The following is a 27,273-nucleotide window of genomic DNA, read 5'->3' on the forward strand; positions in this document are numbered from 1 at the left end:
TTCAGAAGAGAGAAATGTTGGGGCACATGTATACAAGAATCTTGTTCTTATTTAAAAATTACAACAGAAGAGAATTATATGGAAATGAGTCATTGTGTTTTTAAAAGCCCTTAAGTTTGTCTGCCAGTCTTCGGGAGGAATAGCTTTACTTTCCTTAATAGTTCATCAATACGAACTGTCTTAAAAAGTGGATTTTAAAAAATACATGACAAAGGGAGAACTAAATTTTGCCACCCTAAGAACAGTATTATGTTAAATATCATTTTGTATACCTAGAAATGTATACCATGAAGCTAGCTTGCTAGAGTGTTAGGAGTCTGAAGAAACTGAACATGTTTGACAGGTGAGGAAACAGTTACCAGTACAGCTCAGCTTATTTTTTTTTTTATGTAATAACCTGATTTGTATTTCACGAGGTTACATAAGTCCCATCTCTTTTCTTACAGAAAACAGTCCGTGATAAAGAGTACAAGGCCTTTCAAATAAAACTGGAACGGTTAGAGAAGCTGTGCAGGGCTCTTCAAACAGAAAGGAATGAACTCAACGAGAAGGTCGAAGTCCTGAAAGAGCAGGTCTCCGTTAAAGCGACAGAAGGGGATTTAGCAACACCTGGGATGCGGCCATGCCCTGCCCTGGATCCTCACAAGGAGCGGAACGCTTCCTGGAAAAGGGCCCCCGGGGTGCACCTGGCAGCCGAGCCCAAGGCAGTGAGTGAGAAGCCAAAGGCCCCGTGCACCGGCTCTGCTCCAGGCATCGAGTCAGTTGACTAAGATGAGGTGTGATCACTGTATTGAGAGATATATTTTGTGTATAACTTTCTCTGTTAGTAGTAACTATTGGTTTCGTGGTGAAAATTTTCTTACTTTTTCTACCATATCTGTATTTTCTTAGAACTACTGGACTTATGTGGTACAGGAGGCTGCTTAGCAGTTCTGAATAGTTTTGATCTATGAATTCTCCTCAGCTGTGTTGCACATCTGCCTCACTGCCCCTTCATCAGAATGCATGTGTTCATTGCTTCGTCCTTTTTCTTCCCTACTCCTTGCACATAATTATCCTAATTAAAATTTCACTCAAGACAGGGCCATTACAAGGGAACTTTGTTCTGACAATGGTTCTTTGATGTGAAAACATTAATTTAAATGTCTTGGTCCCCCATTAATATTATTCAAGAAAAGAAAATAGCCCATTTAAATGCCAAGTAAAAATAAAACTAGTATTGGGTCAAGCATAGCATATTTGATTCAAATTAGATGGCCACAGCCTCTAGAATCCCCCTTAAGTTTTGGCAGAACATGTACGTAAAGATGTCACCTGTGAACAAAGTAGCGTATACAAGCAAATCACTGTCTATGTGACTATAAGTAGTTATTCTCCTTTGGTTTCAGGTTAGAACCCATGTGTGTACTCCCAGCTACTGGGGGCTCACTGCATGGGGTGGTGGTTTATGTTTGATTCCCATTTGAGATTTGGGTACATATTCACTACTTCCCACAGAAAGCTACATCTTTTTGAAAACTGCCATTGATGTTTGTAGTCAAGTCCCTTGTGTAAGACAATGTGGGTGAATTTTTGTCACTTTCATCACGCCAAAGTTCCTCCATTAGTTCCTGGCTACTTGAAAGTTGTTAAAGAGTCCCACCAGTGAAGTCCTCCAGGGTTTTAAAAGGGAGTTTTAATTTCATGGATCAAGACAGAAAACACTGGAACCAACAGTTTTACTTGGGGAAATCCTGGCAGGAGTGTTAGGTAGTGAGGGTCTATTTTTTTTTTAAGAGGCAGTCTCACTTTGTCACTCTCGGTAGAGTATTGTGGCATCACAGTTCACAGCAACATCCCGCTCTTGGGCTTAGGCGATTCTCTTGCCTCAGCCTCCCGAGTAGCTGGGACTACAGGCGCCCGCCACAATGCCCAGCTATTTTTTTGTTGCAGTTTGGCCGGGGCTGGGTTTGAACCCACCACCCTTGGTATATGGGACCGGCGTCCTACTCACTGAGCCACAGGCGCCACCCTCAGGATCTATTTCTAATGCTGTTTCTCACCCCCTTCTTGGTTACTGTCTTTTTTTAAAAACCCACCAATTTTATTAAAGTCTCTACACTTGAAATGGGGGAAATTCTGATATTAAATTAGTTCTTGACTTTAGTTTTTTCAGTGATTAATGTGGCTCAGTTATGCAAATGATTAATCAGGCTGCACTGGTAAAAACTTTTGACTTTGTCCCTCGTAGTTTGCATTGAAAAGCTTTATGAAATAAAAAGGTTCTACTAGAACTGATGTTAGCACATTCCACTGAGCAAAACTATCAAACTGACACTTGTTAAATTGCTTACTGGACTGAATAAACTCTGGTTTGTCCAGTTAAAAGGGTATTCTCTTATTTGTAAAGTCCTGTCACATTCATGGTTCTAAACTGGGTTGAAACAATTGAAATTTGTCCAATAGAGCGCCTGGAGTGGAGGATTATATGTAAGCTTCCACCATCGGTCATTTTAATCAAGGGGCCAGACAGCAGAGGTAAAGAAGTCCACAGAATAGTTTATCGAATTACTCTGTCAAAATGAGTCCAAAGCAAAAACAGCACCCTCCCGACAGTCTTTTATAAATATCCCCTTCGGCTACTAAATGAAATACTGGACTCATTTCCCCAGGGGAGGTGGGGAGTGAAAGTATATATCAAATATAATCTACTTTAAAATTAGTACTAAGGATCACATTTCATGAGACTCTGGAGTATAGCTCTTTAACATTTTATTAAGCCATTTGTGTAGCCCACCACTTTTCTTTGTGGTGTTTGTTCTGTGTGGAAGATTGTAAATCTTGGACCTGTTGCATATTTTCAAGGGCTTTTATAAAGCAATGTGATTAACAGTACTTGGCCTGCTGCTTTTGGCTTACTATGTATTTCTGCTAGATGCTATCACATTTAGAGGATGTAGATTCTGTCTGGGATGCATTTAGTGTCCTTTCAGAATCTTTCCTTCCATTACCCTGTGAATAAAAACAAACGGGACCCCTGGAGGACACCCTAAAGCTAGCCCCTCACCAACCCAGTGTTGTGGCTTTGTAGCACACCCTGTATTTACCATATTCTAGAACACTGTAAGGCTACTAGGCTGGCCCAGAAAAGGTTTAAATGTCAAATTCACTTAAATTGCATTTGTTTGCACCATCATGGAATCTTTGTGTATTATTTATGGTTGCAGTAGATTACAAGATACAGACAAAACTTGGGTCTTAGATAATAGCCCATTTCATCCTCGGACTTGTAGGAGTACACTTCTTGGTTTTGAGACCAGTACACTTCTTGGTTTTGAGACCAGTATTTTTCAGTTATGTATGCAACTGCCTTTATTACACCTGGTTATCACAATTCAACTCTCAGGTGTTGCAGAAAATCTACCTCTTTCAGACTGTAGATGGAAATAACTGTGAAAAAATGATGCATATATCTTCTAGTTTGTGCTAAACACACTGCTTTATTTTTACAACCCACGTCTTTCATGAGGATACGAATTGTTAAGAGGCAGTCTTGTTTTGCTTTTCAAAGACATTTTGTAGAGATTTTTCACTAATGTGAATCTGATTTTATCTACTTGATTCTGTATAGATAAGTAAATATGTATGATAAATTTAACAGCTTCTGTGTATTCTTTTACTACCCATGTGGCCATAATTGTGTAATAAGTCCAACGGTACAATTTTACCCATTTCTACTCAAGACTACTCAAGAAATAGATCATGCACACACCTCCCAACCCCTTCCAAAAGAATAAAGCAAATTTTATTTTAAAACTTTATTTCTGCAAAGCCAATCAACAAGTGTTGGAAGGAAAAAGTGTAAAAGTTATTCTTGCATATTTGGGAACAGCAAGCACTTAGTTTGAGAAAACAAGGACTTAAAATAGTTCAATCAAAAGCAGTACCCTGCTACTTGTATTTTAAAACAATGGTGATGTTCTTTCTTAAGCAACAATCTTTTTTTCCCCCCTAATAACTACAATATGATACAGTACGCAACAGGTCATTTGAAAGTGCTAGGATCAGAGAGTAAAGAACGCCATAAGCCATCCCACTTAACATTGCCTACTATACAATGCCTTTTTGGCGCTTGAGAAATCAAGCATTCATGTAGCATTACATTCAACAGAAACACCTTTTGTACTTTGGGTTTAAGATCCTTGTCCCTCCAGTTCCGATGGTGTAACATCTGACTCTTCATCATTGTAAATATTTTCAGCCTGGAGATAACCAAATATATTCACAGGTAAATACACGACCATCTAAAAACAGAATTTAATGTCTATCCAGAATTTTACAAGTTGTCCTTTTTTAAAAAACAATTCCCCCTAAAAACTTTAATAAGGAAAGGTAGGCTAGTATTCTCAAACTACTTGCTTGTGTGTGATTCCACAAATACACCTATGGTCATACACTACTTATTTCAATCATTGTTCATTAGAGTTTTTTTTCTAAAAGCATTTCAAGCATCACTTAAGAGGCATCTATAGCACAGATGTTTATGAAAGGCTTTGTTAAGAACGTGGAAATGTCAAGTACTTAGCACTCATAATCAAAGAACTTGGTATCATTTCAATATCTCAGAACGTCCTTCCTGTATCCCTCATGTATGACACAGCACAGACACTGGAAACAGAACAGTGACACCAAGACCCCAGTGGATGAAGAGTGCAAAGAAGAAAAATTAGAGCAGATGCTGCATCTGTACATAGATTTCTCCTGACCCAACAGGTGCTATGAACAGTGGAAAAAGGACCAGTATGAACTAAAGATTGTGTCGTTAAAATGGGAATAAATTTTTAAACAGTTTCCTTTCTATTAATGTTTGGTGTAGTATGTGTCTTAATACTTGAAATAATTGTTACATCATGTCACCAGTAAATCTCTGCTTTACAAGACAGTCATTTAAGAAAAACAAGTATTTTAACTCACCATTTGCCATATCTGCATGATGTTATCTTCAGACACTGAGCAAATGACCCAAGGCTCATTGGGGTTCCAACTAAAATCTGAAATCTTGGCAGTGTGTCCTCCATGAATGAACTGTTAATGAGAACAAAAAAAGCTTTGGTAGTGTATGACCAGATACTCTCCTGTTAATCCTAATACTTGTATTAAAGATTTTAAAAATAGTTTTCACAGCATGAGTATTTCAAGCCGGGGGAAGGCTTTTGGCCTAATGATCCTACCCACCTACTTTGTAAATTTCCGTATCTTTAGAAAAAATGACAATATTGTACCGTGACTACCTGTATACCTTTCACCTAGATTCACCAAGTACTAATATTTTGTTTACATATGCTTTATATGCGCCTATACAATGAAATGGCTAAGTACTTCACCTTGCACCCCCTAAAAATAAGGTTGCTTTCCTACATAACAATGCCATTTCCACACTGAATAGGATGTATAAGTGAATGATACTCCAGCATCATTCACTTATAAGTTAGGTAATCTGTTTCAAGTATGTCATTCTTTTTTTTTTTTTTTTTTTTGAGACAGAGCCTCAAGCTGTCGCCCTGGGTAGAGTGCTGTAAAATCACAGCTCACAGCAACCGCTACCTCCTGGACTCAAACAATTCTCCTGTTTCAACCTCCCCAGTAGCTGGGACTACAGGTGCCGGCCGCAACGCCCAGCTATTTATTTTTTAATTGCAGCCATCGTTGTTTGGCGGGTCTGGGCTGGATTCGAACCCGCCAGCTCAGGTGTATGTGGCTGGTGCCTTAGCCGCTTGAGACACAGGCGCCCAGCTGTATGTCATGTTCTATACTCTTCTACACTGAGTCTATTTGGTCCCCACACCCCCTTTACTAAAAAAAATAAATAAATAAAAAAAAAAAGCATACCTCTTGCTCATCTGTCTTGACATTGCCTCAGGGAGAAAGAAAATCCCCTGGGCTCAAAAATTACAGCTCCAGAGCCCTCTGTAAGTTATGCCTAAACCAAAAGAACACTTAGCTAGAAAATGCTGAAGTGGGCAGTCTTATTTCCTGCAAGAGACAACCTCATGGGAAGGCACTGTGTCCTTATTTTACCTTAGAATTAAGATTCAGAGCAAACTGTTCTTTGCAAGGACATTAATACATTGTTGTTGTTTTTTTTTTGGCCGGGGCTGGGTTTGAACCCGCCACCTCCGGCATGTGGGACCGGCGCCCTACTCCTTGAGCCACAGGTACCGCCCTAATACATTGTTTTTAATTGGGAAGTCACTTCCTGACAAAGTCTGATTTGACTCCTTAGTTTGACAATGAGGTCTCTGTCTGCCGATTAGATTATATGCAATGTAACCTAATTAAAGATATGAGGTGGGGGTAAATAGCTTTTCAAAATACCATCAAGGGGTACACAAGTGAAAATATTTTAAGATCATTGGGGCTTGGAATACATACAGGAGTCATCAAAGCAAGATATCATTACATTAACATTACAGTTAGAATAGTTTACTATTCCTAAATGTCCCTTGATTTCAGGCTCTCTGGATTTTCTCAAGGACCATGAAATTGTTGCAGAGCTGTAATGTACAAAGTAATACTTTCCTCTCCTGTGATATCAAAAAACAGCTAGAAACCTTGAAACATCATGCTATGCTAAGTAAAAATCAGTCACAAAAAACCACATATTGTATGATGCCATTTATATGAAATGTCTGTAATAGCCAAGAGTCAGAAAGTAGATTAGTGGTTGCCAGGGACTAGGAGGAATAGGAGGTGATAGCTATGGTTTTTTTTTCTTGTAGAGACAGAGTCTCACTTTACTGCTTTCAGTAGAGTGCCATGATGTCACAGGACTCACAGCAACCTCTAGCTCTTGGGCTTCCACGATTCTCCTGCCTCCACTTCCCGAGCAGCTGGGACTACAGGCGCCTGCCACAACGCCTGGCTATTTTTTGGTTGCAGTTCAGCTGGGGCTGGGTTTGAACCCGCCACCCTCGGTATATGGGGCCGGCGCCCTACTCAGAGCCACAGGCACCACTTGTTTTTTTTTTTTTTTTTTTTAAAGGGATGAAAATGTTATAGAACTGATTTGTGTTGATCGTTGTGTACTCTATGAATATACTAAATTAAAAATAGTTGAGGCGGTGCCCATAGCTCAATGGGTAGGGCACCAGCCACATACAACGAGGCTGGCGGGTTCCAACCCAGCCTGGGCTAGCTAAAACAACTGCAAAAAAAAAAAAAAAATTAGGGCATTACAGCGGGTGCCTGTAGTCCCAGCTCTTGGGAGGCTGAGGCAAAAGAATTGCTTACACACCTGAGTTGGGAAGTTGGTGGCGCCTGTGGCTCAGTCAGTAAGGCGCCGGCCCCATATACTGAGGGTGGTGGGTTCAAACCCGGCCCCAGCCAAACTGCAACCAAAAAAAAAAAATAGCCGGGCGTTGTGGCGGGCGCCTGTAGTCCCAGCTACTCGGGAGGCTGAGGCAAGAGAATCACTTAAGCCCAGGAGTTGGAGGTTGCTGTGAGCTGTGTGAGGCCACAGCACTCTACCGAGGGCCATAAAGTGAGACTCTGTCTCTACAGAAAAAAAAAAAAAAAAAATGAGAGTTCGGAAGTTGCTGTGAGCTGTGATGCTACAGCACTCTACCCAGGGTGACAGCTTGAGACTCCTATCTCAAAAAAACCCCCCAAAACAACAAAAACAAATTGAATTATACACTTAAAATAGGTCAAGTGTATGGTATGTAAATTCTATCTCAATAAAGATGTTTTTGAAACAGAAAATAAGTGAAGGCTGGGTGCAGTGGCTCATGCCTGTAATCGTAGCATTTTGGGAGGCCAAGGCTGGTAGGATGCTTAAGGCTCAGGAGTTCAAGGCTAGCCTGAGTAAGAGCAAGAGCATTTTCTCTACTAAAAATAGAAAAACTAGCTGGGTGTGGTGGCGCACACCTGTAGTCCCAGCTACTGGGGAGGCCAAGGCAAGAGGATCTCTTGAATCCAGGAGTTTGAGGTTGCTATAAGCTATGATGCCATGGCACTCTACCCGGGGTGAGACACTGCCTCAAAAAAGAAAAAAAAAAAAGTGAAAATAGCTGGGAGCAATGCCTTTCTAGAAAATATTTTAAAAGTATGAAACTTTCATAAAACAGACTTTTTACAAGTTGCACAATATAGAAAAAAAATTTAGATACTATCATCTGGCTAGGGCAGCAGTTTATTAAGAAATACTCTTCTTTAACAAGTGTTATGAACACTGAACATGTTGATATGTCTGTGTCTCATCACACCCAGTTTCTGTCCAGAGCTGCTGGGACGTAGCAACTAACTGGTTAAGGAGTTAAAGGGCCAGACTGTTTGCACAAGGTGGGATGCAGTAAGCATCTTCTGTAGGTAGGGCTTACTCTCAAGGGCTTTCTTTATCTTTTAAAACTTGTAGGCAAAGCATACCAAAAATTAGTGCTGGCATTTGGAATTAAGTAACACATATGCTACAGGGATTAATGAATATCTGCCAAATGACTGCAGGAGACAAATGTTGAACCTAGAGCAAGGACAAAGAACCACTGCTATGTCTGGCAATGCTTTAAGGAAAGTGACTTAAAGTATACACTGAAGGATTCAGAGAGAAAGGAAGAATAAGGACAGACACCACCACAGAAGCCTTCAAGGGGTAGAAGAGATGTAAGATGGTTCAATAAGGAATAGGAGGGACATGGTGGCCACTACAGGCATCAACAACGTTGAGGAAGCATTCATTTTCTAGGCAAGAACTTAAAAATCAGGTCATTAAAATTTTTTCCCATCCTGTTGGAAAGTGGTAAGTATTGTTAACTGAAGAGAAATTATGCTCATCCCCAACCCTCAGATATATTACAATTAAAATCTGTGAGAAATTACTACACACTATCTTTCAGGACCTCAATGTACTCTCAGTGAAACATATGTAAAATCTTATTGGCTCCATTTAGTAGTTTCGGTAAATGTTATAAGGCCCAATCACAATAACCTCCAGAACCTCCATTTTGAAATCATCTACAACAGCTAGAATGTGAAGTTTTGGCTCATTTTTGAGATATATGAATCAGTAACAATCCAATCTGCCTATGACAGTAACAATCCAATCTGCCTATGACATTCATCTTCCATAAGAAAGCCAAAGTGTACCAGGAGTTCAGGAGGCCCATCTTCTGCATCTTCTGCTGATTGTTCTTCTCCAATTTTACTATTAAGAAAGAAAATGTGTTCATTATTGAAATTCTTGTAGCATGAATGTATGCTAAATAGTACCAGCCCAGAAAGCTATCTTAAAACACACTCTTCAAAAAAAACAAAAACAAGGGCGGCGCCTGTGGCTCAGTGAGTAGGGCGCCGGCCCCATATGCTGAGGGTGGCGGGTTCAAACCCAGCCCCGGCCAAACTGCAACTAAAAATAGTCGGGCGTTGTGGCGGGCGCCTGTAGTCCCAGCTGCTCGGGAGGCTGAGGCAAGAGAATCGCGTAAGCCCAAGAGTTAGAGGTTGCTGGGAGCCGTGTGACGCCACGGCACTCTACCCGAGGGTGGTACAGTGAGACTCTGTCTCTACAAAAAAAAAAAAAGAAAAAGAAAAAAAAAACCCAACTTATTTCTATACTATAATTAACTAGCATCTTTTTTTCCTTAGGTCTCACTATGTTGCCCAGGCTAGCCTCAGAATTCCAGGGCTCAAGTGATCTTCCTGCCTCAGCCTTCTGAGTACCTGGGACTATAGGTGTGCATTACTGTGCTCAGCTAGGGTTTTATATTAATTAGTTGATGGGAGAGTCGGATATTTAATTCCTGGAAATGAGTTATAGCTATTCATAACTGAAGCTGCAGAATGAGGAACTGAAAGGTGAAAAGTATATTTAATAAACAAAATCGGCTTGGCGCCTGTGCCTCAAGTGGCTAAGGCGCCAGCCACATACACCTGAGCTGGCAGGTTCAAACCCAGCCCGGGCCGCCAAACAATGACGGCTACAACCAAAAAATAGCCAGGCGTTGTGACGGGTGCCTGTGGTCCCAGCTACTTGGGAGGCAGGGGCAGGAGAATCACTTGAGCCCAGGAGTTGGAGGTTGCTGTGAACTGTGATGCCACGGCACTCTACCCAGAGTGACAGCTTGAGGCTCTGTCTCAAAAAAAAAAAAAAAAAAAAAAAAAAAAAAAAAATCTACACATGAAATGATACACAGCCCTTACATTTTTCTCTTAAAGCTTTTTGCATTCCACAAGTGAAATACAATTACATGTCAGTACTATAGATCTAAGTTTTTTTTCTGGAGACAGCAACTTATTTTGTCACTCTTGTTAGTGCCGCAGCGTCATAGCTCTCAGCAACCTCAAACTCTTGGGCTTAAGAGACCCTCTTGCCTCAGCCTCCCCTGCAACATCAGGGTACTTTTTAGAGATGGAGTCTCACTCTTCCTTAGGGTGGTCTCAAACTCCCGAGCTCAAGCAACTCACCCACCTTAGCCTTCCAGAGTTAGGATTACAGGCGTGAAACACTGTGCCTGGCCTTCTTTTTTCCTTCTCTTAAAAAAACTTCTTCCATTTTTGTAGAATTTGCCAGAAATCCCCCAACAGTAAAATCACCTCTAAAGTTACTTATCAAATGTCAGTTTTTACCTTGTATCTAGTGCAAAGATAATATTTTTTTTTTTTTTTTTTTGGAGACAGAGCCTCAAGCTGTCGCCCTAGGTAGCAGCAACCTCCAACTCCTGGGCTTAAGCGAGTCTCCTGCCTCAGCCTCCCAAGTAGCTGGGACTACAGGCGCCCTCCACAATGCCCAGCTATTTTATTTTTTTTTTTTTTGGTTTCAGCCGTCATTGTTGATTTGAACCTGCCAGCTCAGGTGTATGTGGCTGGCGCTTTAGCCGCTTGAGCCACAGGCGCCAAGCCAAGATAGTACTTAAAAAAAAAAAAAAAAGATCAAAATATATAGCCTACCAAGGGAAGATAGTTTTTTCCCCTTCCCATAAAACTGGTCAAACAAACCTAAACATGTGGGATTGCTAGACAAATATATTTCTATCTTCCCCACATCAGGATTACAGTTACATTATCTTTTTTTTTTTTTCTTATGGCCCTCGGTAGAGTGCCGTGGTGTCACATAGCTCACAGCAACCTCCAACTCCTGGGCTTAGGCGATTCTCCTGCCTCAGCCTCCCGAGTAGCTGGGACTACAGGCACCCACCAACGCCCGGCTATTTTTTTGTTGCAGTTTGGCCGGGGCTGGGTTTGAACCCGCCACCCTCAGTATATAGGGCCAGTGCCCTGCTCACTGAGCCACAGGCGCCGCCCCAGTTACATTATCTTATGTAATTTTAATATTAAACAAGTTATGAGCTAGGTATAGTGGGTCATGCCTATTATCACAGAACACTAGGAGGCAAGAGGTGGGAAGATGGTTTGAGGGCATGAGTTAGAGACCAGCCTGGGCAACATAAAGAACCCATCTCTACAAACAATTTACAATTTAGTTGAGTGTGGTGGCTTATGCCTGTAATCCCAGCTACTCTGGAGGGAGAAGATCACACAGTCCAGGCTGTGGTGAGCTATAATGGTGCCACTGATCTTGAGCCTAGCCTGTCTCCTAAAAAAAAAAAAAAAAATTAAGTAGGTTGGGCACAGTGGCTCACGCCTATAATCCCAGTACTCTGCGAGGCTGAGGTAGGTAGATTGCTTAAGCTCAGGAGTTTGAGACCAGCCTGAGCAAGAGCAAGACCCTGTTTCTAAAAATAGCTGGCCATTATGGCTGGCAGCTGTTGTCCTAGCTACTCAGGAGACTGAGGCAAGAGAATCACTTGAGCCCAAGACTTTGAGGTTGCTGTGAGCTTTGATGCCTTAGCACGCTACCCCAGGGTGACTGAGACTATGTCTCAAAAAAAAAAAAAAATTAAGAAAAAAATTTTATTTATTTTTTTATTAAATCATAACTGTATACATGAATGAATTGTAAAACTATATACAATGATCACAAAAACCTTGCCATAACATTCACACAACCACTGTATAATTTTGTATTTCAGGTTTTTAAAACTGGTTATTTTTAAAATAAAAGAATGCATCCAAACATCTACTTTAAAGATTTTCTATACCTTCAAGCAAGCGTCTTTTTTTTTTTTTTTTGACACTTGGTCACCCATGGTAGAGTGTCGTTACGTCACAGCTCACAGCAACCTCAAACTCTTGGGTTTAAGCAGTTCTCTTATCTCAGCTTCCCAAGTAGCTGGGACTACAGGCGCCTGCCACAATGCCCACCTATTTTTTGGTTGTACTTTTCATTGTTGTTTTTAGAAGGCCGGGGCTGGGTTTGAACCCACCAGCCCTGGTGTATGTGGCCACTGAGCTACGTCTTTTATGGTGAGTTTGTTCCCTGAGAACCTTGAATATCAGAGATGTTTTAAGTTTTATATGCAAGCATTTTATTCTGTAGCGTATTTTCTGAATACTAAGGATGGGTCTACTATATTTAAGACAGCCTTAGTTTTAATATACAGGTTGAGCATCTCAAAATCTAAAAATCTGTAATGCTCCAAAATCCAAAACTTTTTGAGCACTGAGACTCAAAGGAAATGCCCGTTGGAGTATTTTGGGTTTTGGACTTTTGGATTTGGTATGCTCAACTGCTAAGCATAATTCAAACATTTCAAAAATCTGAAAAACCCAGAATCAGAAACACTTCTGGTTCCAAACATTTTAGATAAGGAATATTCAACCTGTACTAAATTTAGTCTACTTCCAAGGAATACATTTAATACAAGCAGGAAATAAAGTGGGTTTTGGGGGGTAATTTTATGATTTAAACCTAAGACAGTAACATGTTATGGAGAAATATATAACCAAGCCATTTTTATTAGTGGTTCTAAATGCTCAAAAAAACCTAAAGGAGTCTGAAATTCTTACAACAGCAACTCTGAAGTGAAGCAAATTAAGAATTAGGCTTGGCTTTCGTAGCGCAGTGGTTGTGGCACCAGCCACGTACGAGGGTGGCGGGTTTAAGCTGCCTGGGCCAGCTAAAAAACAATGACAACTGCAACACAAAACAGCTGATTGTGGGGCAGCACCTGTGCACAGTGGTTACAGTGCACATCAGCACTGAGGGTGGCAGGTTCGAACCTGGCCCAGGTCAGCTAAACATCAATGACAACTGCAACAACAACAAAAAAACATAGATGGGGCTCAGCGCCTGTGGCTCAAGAGGCTAAGGTGCCAGCCACATACACCTGAGCTGGCGGGTTTGAATCTAGCCAGGGCCCGCCAAATAACGACAGCTGCAACCAAAAAATAGCCAGGCATTGTGGCGGGTGCCTGTAGTCCCAGCTACTTGGGAAGCAGAGGCAGGAGAATAGCTTGAGCCCAGGAGTTGGAGGTTGCTGTGAGCTGTGATGCCAAGGCACTCTACCCAGGGCGATAGCTTGAGGCTGTCTTAAAAAAAAAAAAAAAAAGAGATGGGTGTTTGTGGTGGGCGCCTGTAGTCCCAGGTACTTGGGAGGCTGAGGCAAGAGAATTGCTGAAGCCCAGAGTCTGAGGTTGCTGGGAGCTGTGGTATCATAGCACTCTACAGAGGATGACAAAGTGAGACTCTGTCTCAAAAAAGAAAAAAGTATTAGAAGGCTCGGCACCAGCTGAGGGCGCCAGCCGCATGCACTGGAGCTGGTGGGTTCAAATCCAGGCCAGGCCTGCTAAACAACCACCACAACCAAAAAATGGCCAGGCATTGTGGCAGGCGCCTGTAGTCCCAGCTACTTGAGAGGGTAAGGCAAGAGATACTTAAGCCCAAGAGTTTGAGGCTGCTGTGAGCTGTGACGCCATGGCACTCCACCGAGGGCAACATAGTAAAACTCTATCTCAAAAAAAAAAAAAAAAAAAAAAAAAAAAAAAGATTAGAAGAAACTCCTTATACAAAGAGCTCCTAGCACATAAGCTCTCTAACAGCATGGGCTGTCCTTGTCCCCTTCACAAAGGTCTTCTCGGCACAACCCACAGCAGGAGGTCACATCTGTAGAACAAATCAATGAAAGTGCAGAAGAGCAAATGGTATAAAAACTCTCAGAACAGTCCTGCTGGTCTACTATGAGATCCAATGAGACGTGAACAGCTAACATTTATTCCTATCTATAACATGAGTGTTTCAAATACAATAATTTGGCCATAAACACACATAATCCCCCCTTTCATGTCTGAATATCAAAACACAAAACTCACATAATAAAAATTTATTTTATGGTTCATTTGCTGATTCACTTCTATTTTCTAAAACAAAGGCTCTTTCGGAAGGCACTTAAATGTTTCTTTAATATTAGAGTTTACTGAAATAGAATTAGCAGCTTGCTTTTCTAGTTTATGAATCATTACATAACCTGCCAGATTAGCATATTTCTGTAGCGTCTCGTCACAGGACTCTGAGTTACCTTAAATCCCACACATTCAGGCGGCGATCAGTACCACTCGAAGCCAGAATAGTTTCATTATGTGGAGACCAGTGGACCTAGAAATGGGTTATTTTAAAAACATATTTAGTGAATCATCCACTGCTCGGTTTGTGGCTATAGTTCTAATCTGTGATATTTTCCCATCTTGTGCTCTATAATCTTACCCTCAGTGTAAGGCCTCACCTTCTTGTCCCAGCCTTTCAAGTGCTCTAAAGAGGCTCAGTTTCAGCCTGTCCCCAGGAAGTTGCACTCTTCAGTACCAAGCAACTCAGCTAGGGTTTCTAATAAACTTAATTTAGCACTAGAACCTTCCCCGAAACTTGTAAAATTTTCACTTCAGATCTCCATGTGAAACCATTTACAAGACATTTTTTCACTAGTGGACCTGCCAATCTGGTATACCTTAAGAATCCTTGGATTTCACTTTTTAAACTGATCCTGTTTTCTGAGACTTCTCTCTCTACTTCTGAATAACTTCTCAAAAACTTCTAAGTTATTTTCAATTAGTTTATACAGTAGAAGAGAAGCTGTCATTTAAAAAAAAGGCCTATGCCTGCCATATAAACAAAAAATTAAAATCCAGTCTCCCGGCTCCGTTACTGAAATCTGACATACAGACTCCAGAAAACAGTCACATACCTGGAAAATTTCGTCTTTATGCGATTCAAAGGTATGGAGTTTTAATTTTAAGTTACGCAGATCCCATAAAGCTACGGTCTGAAATGACAAAAATGAATTTATCTCTGTCCTTTACATTAAGAGTTTTGAAAATCTGATTAAAGCACAACACAATGACAAGCACAAGACACATTTTGTGTAAATGATACACAAAAACTCTGAAACCTTATCCGCAGAGCCAGTTGCTAGAATGAACTCGCTGTAGGGATTGAACGAGAGGCAGTTGACCTCAGCAGTGTGCGCATCCACCAAGTGGCTCGGTTTGGAGGTGGTATTGGACCTGGTATCCCATCTAAAACACAAAGGTAGAAGGCATATAGCACCAAAGGAGGACACTCGAGCTTCCCAAGCTTCTCACACATTCATACTTGGCCCCATGTCAGCATCATTCCACTCAGTACCATTGATACATTCTAAACCTATAGACAATAAACTTGGGCTATTATTTCTGGTTTCTCTTTTATTATATTCTTTATTTTAATTACCAGCTATTTCAAGCACACAAAAAATAGACTTTGTAGAGAATAATGTAACAATTTGCCATCTACACAAACCTTGACAAATTTCAGTATTTTGCCATATTTGCCTCAGATATTAGTTTATGAGGTAAAGTATTATAGGTGGTTGAATGCAGCTCTGTGGCCACACCCTGATGAAATCATTTTCCTCCCAGACTTCCAAGTGAAGTCACTCTGGATCTCAGTTTTGATATTTACCACTACCAAGTATGTTTTCACATTTACATAGCTGTTTTTCCTTTTTAAATAATAATCTGTATTTATCCATATAGCACAGTAACTATTATGTTTAAAGGCCATTACATATGTACAGTTTATTGTATTTTTTTAAGGCTATAACATAAATCAGACCACAGTCTACCACAATCACTATCGCCCATCTAACATAATCCCATTGAATTTTCCACCTTACATCATAAGTTTCTGATCATCAGCAACAGATCCAAACAATGACTCGTGCAGCAGATGCCAGGCCACATCCTCCACAACAGCTGAGTGGCCAGTAAAGATCGCTTTGGCATCCACAATTTTGCCTTCCTTTGGTCCTGCATTTATATCCCACAGACAGACAGTCTGAGGGAGAAGGAGGGAGAACAAAAGCTGTAAGAAACTAAACTTAAATACTAACATCTTATTTAAAATACTTTCATTAGAAACAAAACTATTTGACTATATAAAAGTTAGAAATTAAACAAGGGGGGATATAAACAGTGTGTGGGTGCAGCCTCCATGTGAGATGCAGAAGGAAAGGAAACTCCACTGTAATGAGGGGAGGGAGAGACAGACTGATGGTGGCAGGCAAGGACACTCTGGTTGGAGAGTCTACAGACATACACATTCAGACATTCAAGTATCCAAAACTCATCTAGATGGTATAACAGGTATTCACTATATACTGAACAAAAACACGCATCCTAAAAATTCACATTGACTTGAGAAGACTAGGAATTAAAACGAAAATGTGCCTCTTAAAAGCAAAATCCTTTCAGACAAGTCTCTCACTTCATGGCAGAAACCACCAGACATCAGGTTTGATAGCTAAATGACCCGGGTCCAGAAACATCTACTAATTCTACTCAGAAAGGTCAAAGCTTGAGGCCAATAGATTACTCTTCAAAATATTAGCAGAGCCCAAGGAGAGGTTACAGGGCCTTCCATGGACCTCAGACATTATAGAAGCCCACAAATCATGGGACTTCATGATCTGAGTTTTCTAACATCCCATCACAAAAGAGCTAAAAAAAATTTTTTTATTTGTTTTGCAGTTTTTGGCCAGGGCTGGGTTTGAACCCGCCACCTCTGGCATATGGGGCTGGCGCCCTGCTCCTTTGAGCCACAGGCGCTGCCCAAAAGTCTTAAATTTTTAATGAAAAAATATTGCAAGCTATAGGGCAATGATTCTCATTCAATGGTTTAAAATAAATATACCACCAAGGTATATTACCACTAATTATAATTCCAGTGTCACTGGTATGGGCTTCATCCTTTTTTAAAAAATCACTTTCAGGCAGTGCTTGTGGCTCAATGGAGTAGGGCGCTGGCCCCATATGCTGGAAGTGGCGGGTTCAAACCCAGCCCCGGCCAAAAACTGCAAAAACTGCAAAAAAAAAAAATCACTTTCTTGGGCGGTGCCTGTGGCTCAGTGAGTAGGGCGCTGGCCCCATATACCAAGGGTAGATGGTTCAAACCCAGCCCCGGCCAAACTGCAACAAAAAAATAGCCAGGCGTTGTGGCAGGCGCCTGTAATCCCAGCTACTTGGGAGGCTGAGGCAAGAGAATCGCCTAAACCCAGGAGTTGGAGGTTGCTGTGAGCTGTGACGCCATAGTACTCTACCGAGGGTGATAAAGTAAGACTTTGTTAAAAAAACAAAACATGGGCAGTGCCTGTGGCTCAGTTGGTAGGGCGCCGGCCCCATATACCGAGGGTGGCGGGTTCAAACCCGGCCTTGGCTGAACTGCAACCAAAAAAAATAGGTGGGCGTTGTGGCGGGCGCCTGTAGTCCCAGCTACTCGGGAGGCTGAGGCAAAAGAATCGCTTAAGCCCAGGAGTTGGAGGTTGCTCTGAGCTGTGTGATGCCATGGCACTCTACCGAGGGCCATAAAGTGAGACTCTGTCTCTACAAAAAAAAAAAAAAAAAAAAACACAAAACAAAACAAAACACTTTCTTATGTGAAGGGGTTTCTAGAACAAAGCTTTTTCCCAGTACATTTCCTAGCAACAAAATCTTGTTTTTTTTTTTTTTACACAATGCATATGCCCTTAGTCTCTTGTTACTTATACACTATATCCAACTGACACATACCAAAGAGAAAGGAACGTGCAGAGCTCTTGCCATCACCCCTGCTCCTCACCTCAGAAGGACCCTGGGAAGATTAGCATGACGCCCAGCACATGAGAATCCCTTGGTAAATGTCAGTTATTATCATGAGCAATTTCCAGCCTGGTGTCTTCAAAAGGTACTAGCAATTAGGTTACTGAGTAGAGCCCACCTTCCATATTTGGGAAACCAACATACATACACTGTGAGGGAAGAAGCTTCTTTTCGTGAAACCAAGGCAGATGCTTGTTTCTCTGGCCTCATTAGCAGTTGGTATGCAGAAGTGTGACACAGGTGCCATCACCCCCCAAGACTGAATTATTAACAGCAATGGGAGAAAATCTGTTCTGACATTGGGGATCATGGGGGCAGCAATATCCACTTTCCAGGGTAGAAACAGTGATGTCTTCACTGGCCTGACTTGGGTTATGGATCTGTCTTCTCCTATTTCTTTCAGGGCAGTTTTCTAAGCTTCACTCTGTAGCCATCACAGCAATTGTACGAGCCACCTTACCCAATGCTCCTCCACCAACAAAAACCACCCAGAGTTGGTCTTGGCTACTTGAGGCAATTATCTACTTCCAGTATTTCAAGTAATTTAAAAGAAACTGCAATCAACGAACATAAGGTCTGCCAAATGAATAGCTATCCTAAGGAAGCAGACATGGAACCTGCTCTCATGAAGTTGACATGAAATGCTAACTCTGGGCAGCACCCATAGCTCAGTAGGTAGGGTGCCAGCCACATACACCGAGGCTGGCAGGTTCAAACCTGGCCTGGGCCAGCTAAAACTCCCAACAATGACAACTGCAACAAGAAAATAGCTGGGCATTGTGGTGAGCACCTGTAGTCCTAGCTATTTGTGAGGCTGAGGCAAGAGAATCACTTAAGCCCAAAAGTCTGAGGTTGCTATGAGCTGTGATGTCACAGCCCTCTACCAAGGGGGACATACTGAAACTTTGTCTCAAAAACAAATAAACAAAGAAATGCTAACTCTGGCCAAGTTATATGAACTTTCAAAAGCCCCAGAAGCCTACTCAGCCTCTGGTTAGAATTATATCAAATGCTTTTTGCTTCTAATAAGGGTGTATGAGAGAAGATATGGGGCTTTGAGTGCTAAGAATGCCATAAACACTGACCCACAATGAGTTAATGTGATTGCTTTGCATTTGTGTGGTACTTTTAATTGTTAAAAAATATTTTACATTGGGCGGCGCCTGTGGCTCAGTGAGTAGGGCGCCGGCCCCATATGCTGAGGGTGGCGGGTTCAAACCCAGCCCCGGCCAAACTGCAACAAAAAAAAAAAAATAGCTGGGCATTGTGGCGGGCGCCTGTAGTCCCAGCTGCTTGGGAGGCTGAGGCAAGAGAATCGCGTGAGCCCAAGAGTTAGAGGTTGCTGTGAGCCGTGTGACGCCACGGCACTCTACCCGAGGGCGGTACAGTGAGACTCTGTCTCTACAAAAAAAAATATTTTACATTAAGGGTGCCAAGAGATTCAATAGGGTGACATTAGTCTGTCAACAAATGGTGCTGGGAAAACTAGATATTCACATACAAAAGAATAAACTTAAGACCCCCTACTTTATACCATAAACAAAAATTAACTCAAAATGTATCAAAGACCTAAACCTAAGAGCAGAAAGTATAAAAATCTTAGGCATAAGTCTTTGTGAGGCTGGATTATGCAATTTCTTAGATACAACGCCAAGAGTGTAAGTGACAAAAAAATACAAAAACTGGACATTAAAAATTTTTGTGCTTCAAAGAACAAAATCAAGAATATGAGGATGGGAGCAGTGGCTCATACCTGTAATTCCAGCACTTTGAGGGGCCAATGTGGGAGGAACTATTGAGGCCAGGGGTTGAAGACCAGCCTGGACAATATAGAGGGACAACCCCATCTCTACAAAAACATTAAAAAATTAGCTGAGTGTGGGCAGCGCCTGTGGCTCAGAGGAGTAGGGTGCTGGCCCCACATATTGGAGGTGGCAGTTTCAAACTGGGCACTGGCCAAAAAATGCAAAAAAAAAAAAAAAAAAAAATTAGCTGAGTGTGGTAGCACCTGCCTATAGTCCTAGCTACTCATGAGGCTAAAGGAAGAAGATCTCTTGATAGTTCAGGAATTTGAGGCTGTAGTGAGCTATGGTCACATCACTGCATTCCAACCTGGGTGACAGAATGAAACTCTCTTAAAAAAAAAAAAAAAAAAAAAAAAAGGAAAAGACAACCCATGGGATGGGAGAAAATTTTTAGAACTAATGATCTGATAAGAAACGTGTGTGCGCACATAAAAAGTCTTATAACAATAAAAGTGAATAAAAGATGTGAATACATATTTCTCCAAAGGAGATATACAAATGGCTGAGAAGCACAAGAAAAGATCCTCAACATCATTAGTCATCAGGGAAACGCAAATTAAAATCACAATGAGGTATCACTTTACACCCACTAAGGATGGCTGTAATAAAAAAGAAAGTATTGGCGAAGATATGGAGAAAAGTGGAACACTCTTGCACTGCTGGTAGGAATGTTAAAATGAACAGCGACTGTGGAAAATAATTTGGCAGTTCTTCAAAAAGTCAGTTTACCATATGACACACCACTTTGGTAATTAAGAGAAATAAAAACATACATCTACAAGTAACTTGTACACGGATGTTTATAACGCCATCAAAAAGTGGAAACAACCCAAATGCTCATAAACTGATAAATGGTGAACTGTGGTATATCCATACAATAGAGCAGGCGTCCTCAAACTTTTTAAACAGGGGGCCAGTTCACTGTCCCTCAAACCGTTGGAGGGCTGGACTATAGTTTAAAAAAAACTATGAACAAATTCCTATGCATACTGCACATATCTTATTTTGAAGTAAAACACAAAACGGGAACAAATACAATTCACACCACTTCATGTGGCCCACGGGCCACAGTTTGGGGATGTCTGCAATAGAGGATCATTCAACCATAAAAAAGAATGAAGTAGAGGTAATGTTCCTTGAAAACATTATGCTAAGTGAAAGAAGCCAGACAGAAAACACCACATATTATATGATCTCATTTATCTAAAATTAGATGGCTCGGCGCCCACAGCACAGTGGTTATAGTGCCAGCCACACACACCAAGGGTGCCAGGTTAGAACCTGGCCCGAGCCAGCTATGCAACAATGACAACTATAGCCAGGCATTGTGGAGGGTGTGGGTAGTCGCAGCTACTTGGGAGGCTGAGGCAAGATAATCGCTTAAGTCCAAGAGTTTGAGGTTGCTATGAGCTGGGACACCATGGCACTGTAACAAAGGTGACAAAGTGAGACTGTCTTAAAAAAAAAAAAAAGAAAAAGGGTGGCGCCTGTGGCTCAGTTGGTAGGGCGCCGGCCCCATATACCGAGGGTGGCGGGTTCAAACCCGGCCCCGGCTGAACTGCAACCAAAAAAAAAATAGCCGTGCGTTGTGGCGGGCACCTGTAGTCCCAGCTGCTCGGGAGGCTGAGGCAAGAGAATCGCTTAAGCCCAGGAGTTGGAGGTTGCTGTGAGCCGTGTGATGCCATGGCACTCCACCGAGGGCCATAAAGTGAGACTCTGTCTCTACAAAAAAAAAAAAAAAAAAAAAAAAGAAGGGCGGCACCTGTGGCTCAGTGAGTAGGGCACCCACCCCATATACCAAGGGTGGCGGGTTCAAACCCAGCCCCGGCCAAACTACAACAAAAAATAGCCGGGTGCTGGGCGGCACCTGTGGCTAAAGGAGTAGGGCGCTGGTCCCATATGCCGGAGGTGGCGGGTTCAAACCCAGCCCCAGTCAAAAACCAAAAAAAAAAAAAAAAAAAAAATAGCCAGGCGTTGTGGTGGGCACCTGTAGTCCCAGCTACTGGGGAGGCTGAGGCAAGAGAATCACCTAAACCCAGGAGCTGGAGGTTGCTGTGAGCTGTGATGCCATGACACTCTACCAAGGGCGATAAAGTAAGACTCTGTCTCTACCAAAAAAAAAAAAAAAAAGAAGAAAAAGAAAAGGAAAATTGGAGGAAGAGACAATGCTACAGAGACAGAAAACAAATTAGTGGAAGCTGTGGGAAGGTGCGAGCAGGGAGTGACTGCTTAATGGGTATAGAATTTTGAGGGGATATTTGATGAAAATATTCTGTAATTGGTAGCACTGGGTACACTGCTTTGTGAATATACTAAAACCCACTAATATTGTATACCTACAAAATAAACTAAGAAAATGCTTTCTATTAATCAAGCCCACGAACATTCTATATAGTTTCCATTATAAGAGCCTAAGGTCTTTTTTTTTTTTTTAAACAATGGGAGGTCTTTTGCCCACCCTCCCTCAACTCTAAGGCTTTTTTTTTTTTTTTTTTGTAGAGACAGTGTCTCACTTTATGGCCCTCGGTAGAGTGCCGTGGCATCACACAGCTCACAGCAACCTCCAACTCCTGGGCTTAAGCGATTCTCTTGCCTCAGCCTCCCGAGTAGCTGGGACTACAGGTGCCCGCCACAACGCACGGCTATTTTTTTGGTTTACAGTTCAGCGGGGGTGGGGTTTGAACCCGCCACCCTTGGTATATGGGGCCGGCGCCTTACCAACTGAGCCACAGGCGCCGCCCAGGCTTTTTTTTTTTAATGTTTTTGAGACAGAGTCTCACTATGTCACCCTCATAGAGTGCTGTAACATCACAGCTCACAGCAACCTCAAAACTCTTGGGCTTAAGCCATTCTCTTGCCTTAGCCTCCCAAGTAGCTGGGACTACAGGCGCCTGCCAACAATGCCTGGCTATTTTTTTGTTGTAGTTGTCGTTGTTTGGCAGGCCCAGGCCAGGTTCCGACCCACCAGCCTGGGTGTATTTGGCTGCCATCCTGGCCGCTGAGCTATAGGCGCTGAGACTCTAAGGCTGTTTTAAAAGAGCTTTGTGGAATATTAAGACTCTTAAGAGGGCAGTCTGAAAACCATCCCTTTAAATTCTGAGAAAATGTTATCACAATCAGCAGTATTTTCTTGCAAAATATTTCATCTATACAGCATTCCTTCATTCCAGAGCTGACACTTTAACTCTCAGTATACAAACAGATAAGGAATATGTTTTCTCACATGGTCGTCGGATGCACTTAGGAGATGTCCACTCAAATTAGAATTCCAGGAAAGACCATAGCCTTCCTTCTGGTGACCTCTTAACCTAAGATCAGGATTACATTCTCCACTTGGGTCTAGGAAAAAAAGAAATACATTAGCTACTAAGTTATGTTTATCAAAACTGAGGAGAGCAAATTCTCAGTCCTTCACTGGATGAACCATAACAGCAACTCAACTGCACATGAACAAGGACTTGGTCTGACCCATAACGAAAAGCGGTTCTCTCTGCTTCATTTTTAATACTCAATGCAAACTGAACCTCATCTATTAAATGACTGGTTTCTTCGGAAAACCTAGTATTATCTCCAACACAAAATACTGAAAACTACAGCTATCCCACAAATTTGTGTAGTGGTAACCCCACCCTACCCTAGTCCATTTTTAGAAATATTTCTAACACAGCAGGTCTGGTTGCTCAGTCCTTGCATCCCTCTAGGGTAGCCTGCAACCATGAATGACCCTTGGGAATGTGACCCTCAGGAAATTCTTTATGTCACTGACTGATGTTATACATGCCAGAGCAGTGGGGCATCCTGTAGGCACTTGTCTAGACTTGTGAAGACTGTTTAGCAAGATCTGGCTTCTCTGCTGGGATCCTGAATTTCTGTAATCATGGCTGGCGACAGGATAAAGGATATGCCTGTGTGACCAAACCTTCATAAAAACCTCAGACCCCACAACTCAAAGAGACTACCTTGGGCAGAGACATTTAGCACATGTTTCTGTGATTTGCTGCCAAAAACAGAGTTATGTCCTGTGCAACGCTGGTGGAAAAGGGCTCAGAAGCCTATGGCTTACCTCTCTGGACAGACACAGGATCTGTTTATCATTTTTCCTTCCTGCTTTTGCTCCGTATCCTTTGCTGTAATAAAGCTTAGCCATTGGTATAAACTGCTATTAGGTTCCTATGGCAAATTACTAAACTTGAGAATGGTATGCGACCCTGAAAGCAATTTTTAAACCTTTAAAGATTATAGAGTATACTACTACTTTGAGTGACCTAAAAATATCACCATTTTAAATCAAGAAAAACATTCAAGTAATGGTTTGACTTTGTCATTACATACCTGGTTTAGCAGGATGTTTTGTATAGTCAAAAACCAACACATCAGAAGATGGTGTTTTTGTAGCAATGATGTGAGGATTCTGTGGCATGTAACGAGCACGGTTCACTTCTCCTTCGTGATTAATTTTAATTTCACATTCAATTTTTCCTGTTACAGAACCAAAGCCACCAAATTCTAATGTGAGGAGAAAGAAATAAACACACACACACCCAAGATTAAAATTCACAAGTTGCTTGGTTTAATCAACCCAAAGGATTGTAACCTGACAAAAAACAACAATAATCAATGGCCTAGACAGAAAATCCAAAAATGTAGGTCCACCTATCACTCAGAATGTATTCTCAAAGCCCCTTTACACCAGAAAATATTGGTAGCTGGCTTAATAAGTTAATTCAGTTCCACTTTAGATTTAGAACAATTAAAACTAGCCTTCCAATTATAAAGATGAAATAGTCATTCTCTAAAATTTCAAATAACTACGTATTAAACAGATCAACAGCTTTTTAGTTCAAATACAACTCATTTTGAAGTACTGCACTGAATTAGCATCTTATTTTAGATTCATCATTAACAGGAAAGGTTTTACCCTCAGGACTATGAATACTTTTTGACTCTAAAGTCTGGAACATCCTCAAATCAGAAACCTATGTTGATTAAACCCCCTCTGTCCCTAAGATGCATACATGGGGGTCCTGCTAGCATACTTGGTTAACTGCCAGTATGGTGCCAAGGTTAACCTATCTGGTATGTGAATAAGACCATGTAGTGTTAAACGGTCATGATAAAGGCCTTGTAAAGTAAAAAAGCTGCATACAAAGTATGATAACTTCTGAGAAGTAACAAGATGTTAGCAGAACGAATAACCAGTAAAGAACATCTAAGCAGACAGAGCCAATAAGAATACTTCCTTTTTTGTGCTCATAAATTAGCTGCTGACACTTTAAAAAGTTAGGGGAGTTCACAATGCAATTATGTTATTTCTTCCTAACCTATACTGTCTCTTCTTTGCACACTATTTTGTTCACTGTCTCAGGTCAGGTACCACTAACTCAAATGCCTTATGGACCTGAGCAGGTAAAAAGTAAAATAGACTGGGGCCTGGAGAAAACACACCAAAAGGAGTAAACCACTTCTCATTTCCAGTCAGTTCTTGCTATATGGAAATGCCCACTGGCTCCCATGTCTGAGTATTGGCAGCATCTAGTCATTCATCTCTGTAGCAAACATAGCTTATTATTTCAAGTGTGGCTGAAAACCATATCCCCATCCACACAACTAGCCGAAAGCTTCCCCACCCACCACTCGCACTACATACAAAATCACCCATTGCCCTCTTAGCATTTTCCATCCTATCAACATCCTAAGGCCACCCCCCCACATCCCATCCTTTCCTGAGACTCTCTTCCATATTTGCCCTCCTTTTGACTTTCAACATCCAACCCTTATGATCTCCAGTGGTTCTAACCCTTCTGCTATAAAGATACTCAAGTTTTCTACTTCCTTTAAACAACCTAAACAGCTGACTTAAAAAAAAAAAAAAATCAGGCTTTCCAGATTTGTTTTCTCCAACTCAAAAGGTGGAAAAGTCACTGTCTTAATGATGATAGTATCTATTAAAAAAATACCGTTACTGAAAATTTTAAAAAGTGTTAACTATGGATTATTTCAGTCACCTGTTGGAATGTAATACACTGGATGTGTAACTTTTAATAATTTAATATATCTACATATTATAGAGATTAACTGTTAGAAAGCCCAATAAACATGTATTTCAGGATTAAAAGCCATTAAAAATTTTCTGATTGACTGGGTGCCTGTAGCTCAGCGGCTAGGGCACCAGCCACATACACCGGGGCTGGCAGGTTCCAACTTGGCCCGGGCCTGTCAAACAACAACAATTACAACCAAAAAATAGCCAGGCATTGCAGTAGGCGCCTGTAGTCCCAGCTACTCAGGAGGCTGAAGCCAAGAGTTAAGAGGCTGCTGTGAGCTGTGATGTCATCGCACTCTGAGGGTAACATAATGAGACTCTGTCTCACAAAAAAAAAAAGAAAAAAATTAAAAAAATTTTCTGGTTATAGCTGGGCATGGTGGCATGAGCCATGGTGGCATGCCTGTAAATCCCAGCTCTTGGGAGGCAGAGGCAGGTGGATTGCCTGAGCTTACAAGTTCGAAACCAGTCTGAGCCAGAGTGAGACCCCATCTCTAAAAATAGCTAGGCATTGTGGTGGGCTCCCAGCTACTTGGGACGCTGAGGCAAGAGAATCGCATAAGCCCAAGAGTTTAAGGTTGCTGTGAGTTATGACACCATGGCACTGTACTGAGGGCAACAAAGTGAGAGTCTGTCTCAAAAAAAAAAAAAAAAAAAAAAAAAAAAAAAAAAATTTTTTTTCCTGATTACAGCAGTATTTACAGAAATAAAGCATAAGGTTGTAGGGGAATCATACTGTAAATCATAGGAGGGGTGAAGTGGGTAAATCCCCTTGTGGAATAGATTTGTATTATTATTTTATTTTTGGCCGGGGCTGGGCTTGAACCCGCCACTTCCGGCATATGGGACCGGCGCCCTACCCGTTGAGCCACAGGCGCCGCCCAGATTTGTATTATTTTTAATTAAAAATGAATACATCATACAACCCAGCAGTTTTACTGCATTAGATAATATTTTATTTTCAGTAAGAAAAAACCTAAAGCTAGTATTAGATAATACTAAACCATTTGGGACTGTGAAGAGTTAACCCGGCAGGTCTGGTTGCTGAGTCCTCACATCTTTTAGGGGCACTGGGACCATTACTACCCCTTGGCCAACTCCCAGGAACACACATCTCAGAATGTTATGTCACCGATGGATTGATTTTTGTAGTGTACACCTGGAGCAATAGACCATGGTATACCAGTTTGTTGGGGTTGCTTTGCACAAATATCAAGACTGATGATATGCACCTGCTTTCACTATTGGGGTCCTAAGCTTCAAGTGTTATGGATGGTTGTCAGCAGAATGTGCTATGCAACCAGTCTCCGAAGAAAGCCCCAGATTCAGAGACTCAAATGAGCTTTCCTTGGACAGAGATATTTCACACATGTCCCTCTAGTTTGCTGCCAAAGAAAAAGCACATCCTGTGTGGCCTTGGACAAGGCTTGTGCCAGACCTCCCTGAACTCCC

General features: G+C 41.6%; 2 protein-coding genes across 6 annotated transcripts in view; one reads left to right on the top strand and one right to left on the bottom strand.

Moving 5' to 3' along the window:
• Positions 1-3,637, top strand: part of TXLNG (taxilin gamma) — a 61,230-nt gene extending 57,593 nt beyond the window's left edge. For both annotated transcript variants that reach the window (XM_053580746.1, XM_053580747.1), the window contains exon 10: positions 447-3,637. In XM_053580746.1, the coding sequence (XP_053436721.1) occupies positions 447-770 (324 nt within the window). In that variant the 3' untranslated portion in view covers positions 771-3,637. The remainder of the gene's footprint in view (positions 1-446) is intronic.
• A 145-nt stretch (positions 3,638-3,782) lies between these two features.
• RBBP7 (RB binding protein 7, chromatin remodeling factor) overlaps positions 3,783-27,273 on the bottom strand; it is a 31,787-nt gene continuing 8,296 nt past the window's right edge. For 3 of the 4 annotated variants that reach the window (XM_053580749.1, XM_053580751.1, XM_053580748.1), the window contains 9 exons: positions 24,111-24,284; positions 23,002-23,117; positions 16,014-16,174; positions 15,249-15,375; positions 15,045-15,122; positions 14,385-14,461; positions 9,121-9,178; positions 4,954-5,064; positions 3,783-4,241 (listed from right to left, as the gene is read on the bottom strand). In XM_053580749.1, the coding sequence (XP_053436724.1) occupies positions 4,173-4,241; positions 4,954-5,064; positions 9,121-9,178; positions 14,385-14,461; positions 15,045-15,122; positions 15,249-15,375; positions 16,014-16,174; positions 23,002-23,117; positions 24,111-24,284 (971 nt within the window). In that variant the 3' untranslated portion in view covers positions 3,783-4,172. The remainder of the gene's footprint in view (positions 4,242-4,953; positions 5,065-9,120; positions 9,179-14,384; positions 14,462-15,044; positions 15,123-15,248; positions 15,376-16,013; positions 16,175-23,001; positions 23,118-24,110; positions 24,285-27,273) is intronic. The other variant, XM_053580750.1, reaches the window with a different exon arrangement.

The sequence above is a fragment of the Nycticebus coucang genome, chromosome X, assembly GCF_027406575.1.
Source record: "Nycticebus coucang isolate mNycCou1 chromosome X, mNycCou1.pri, whole genome shotgun sequence".
Classification (NCBI taxonomy): domain Eukaryota; kingdom Metazoa; phylum Chordata; class Mammalia; order Primates; family Lorisidae; genus Nycticebus; species Nycticebus coucang.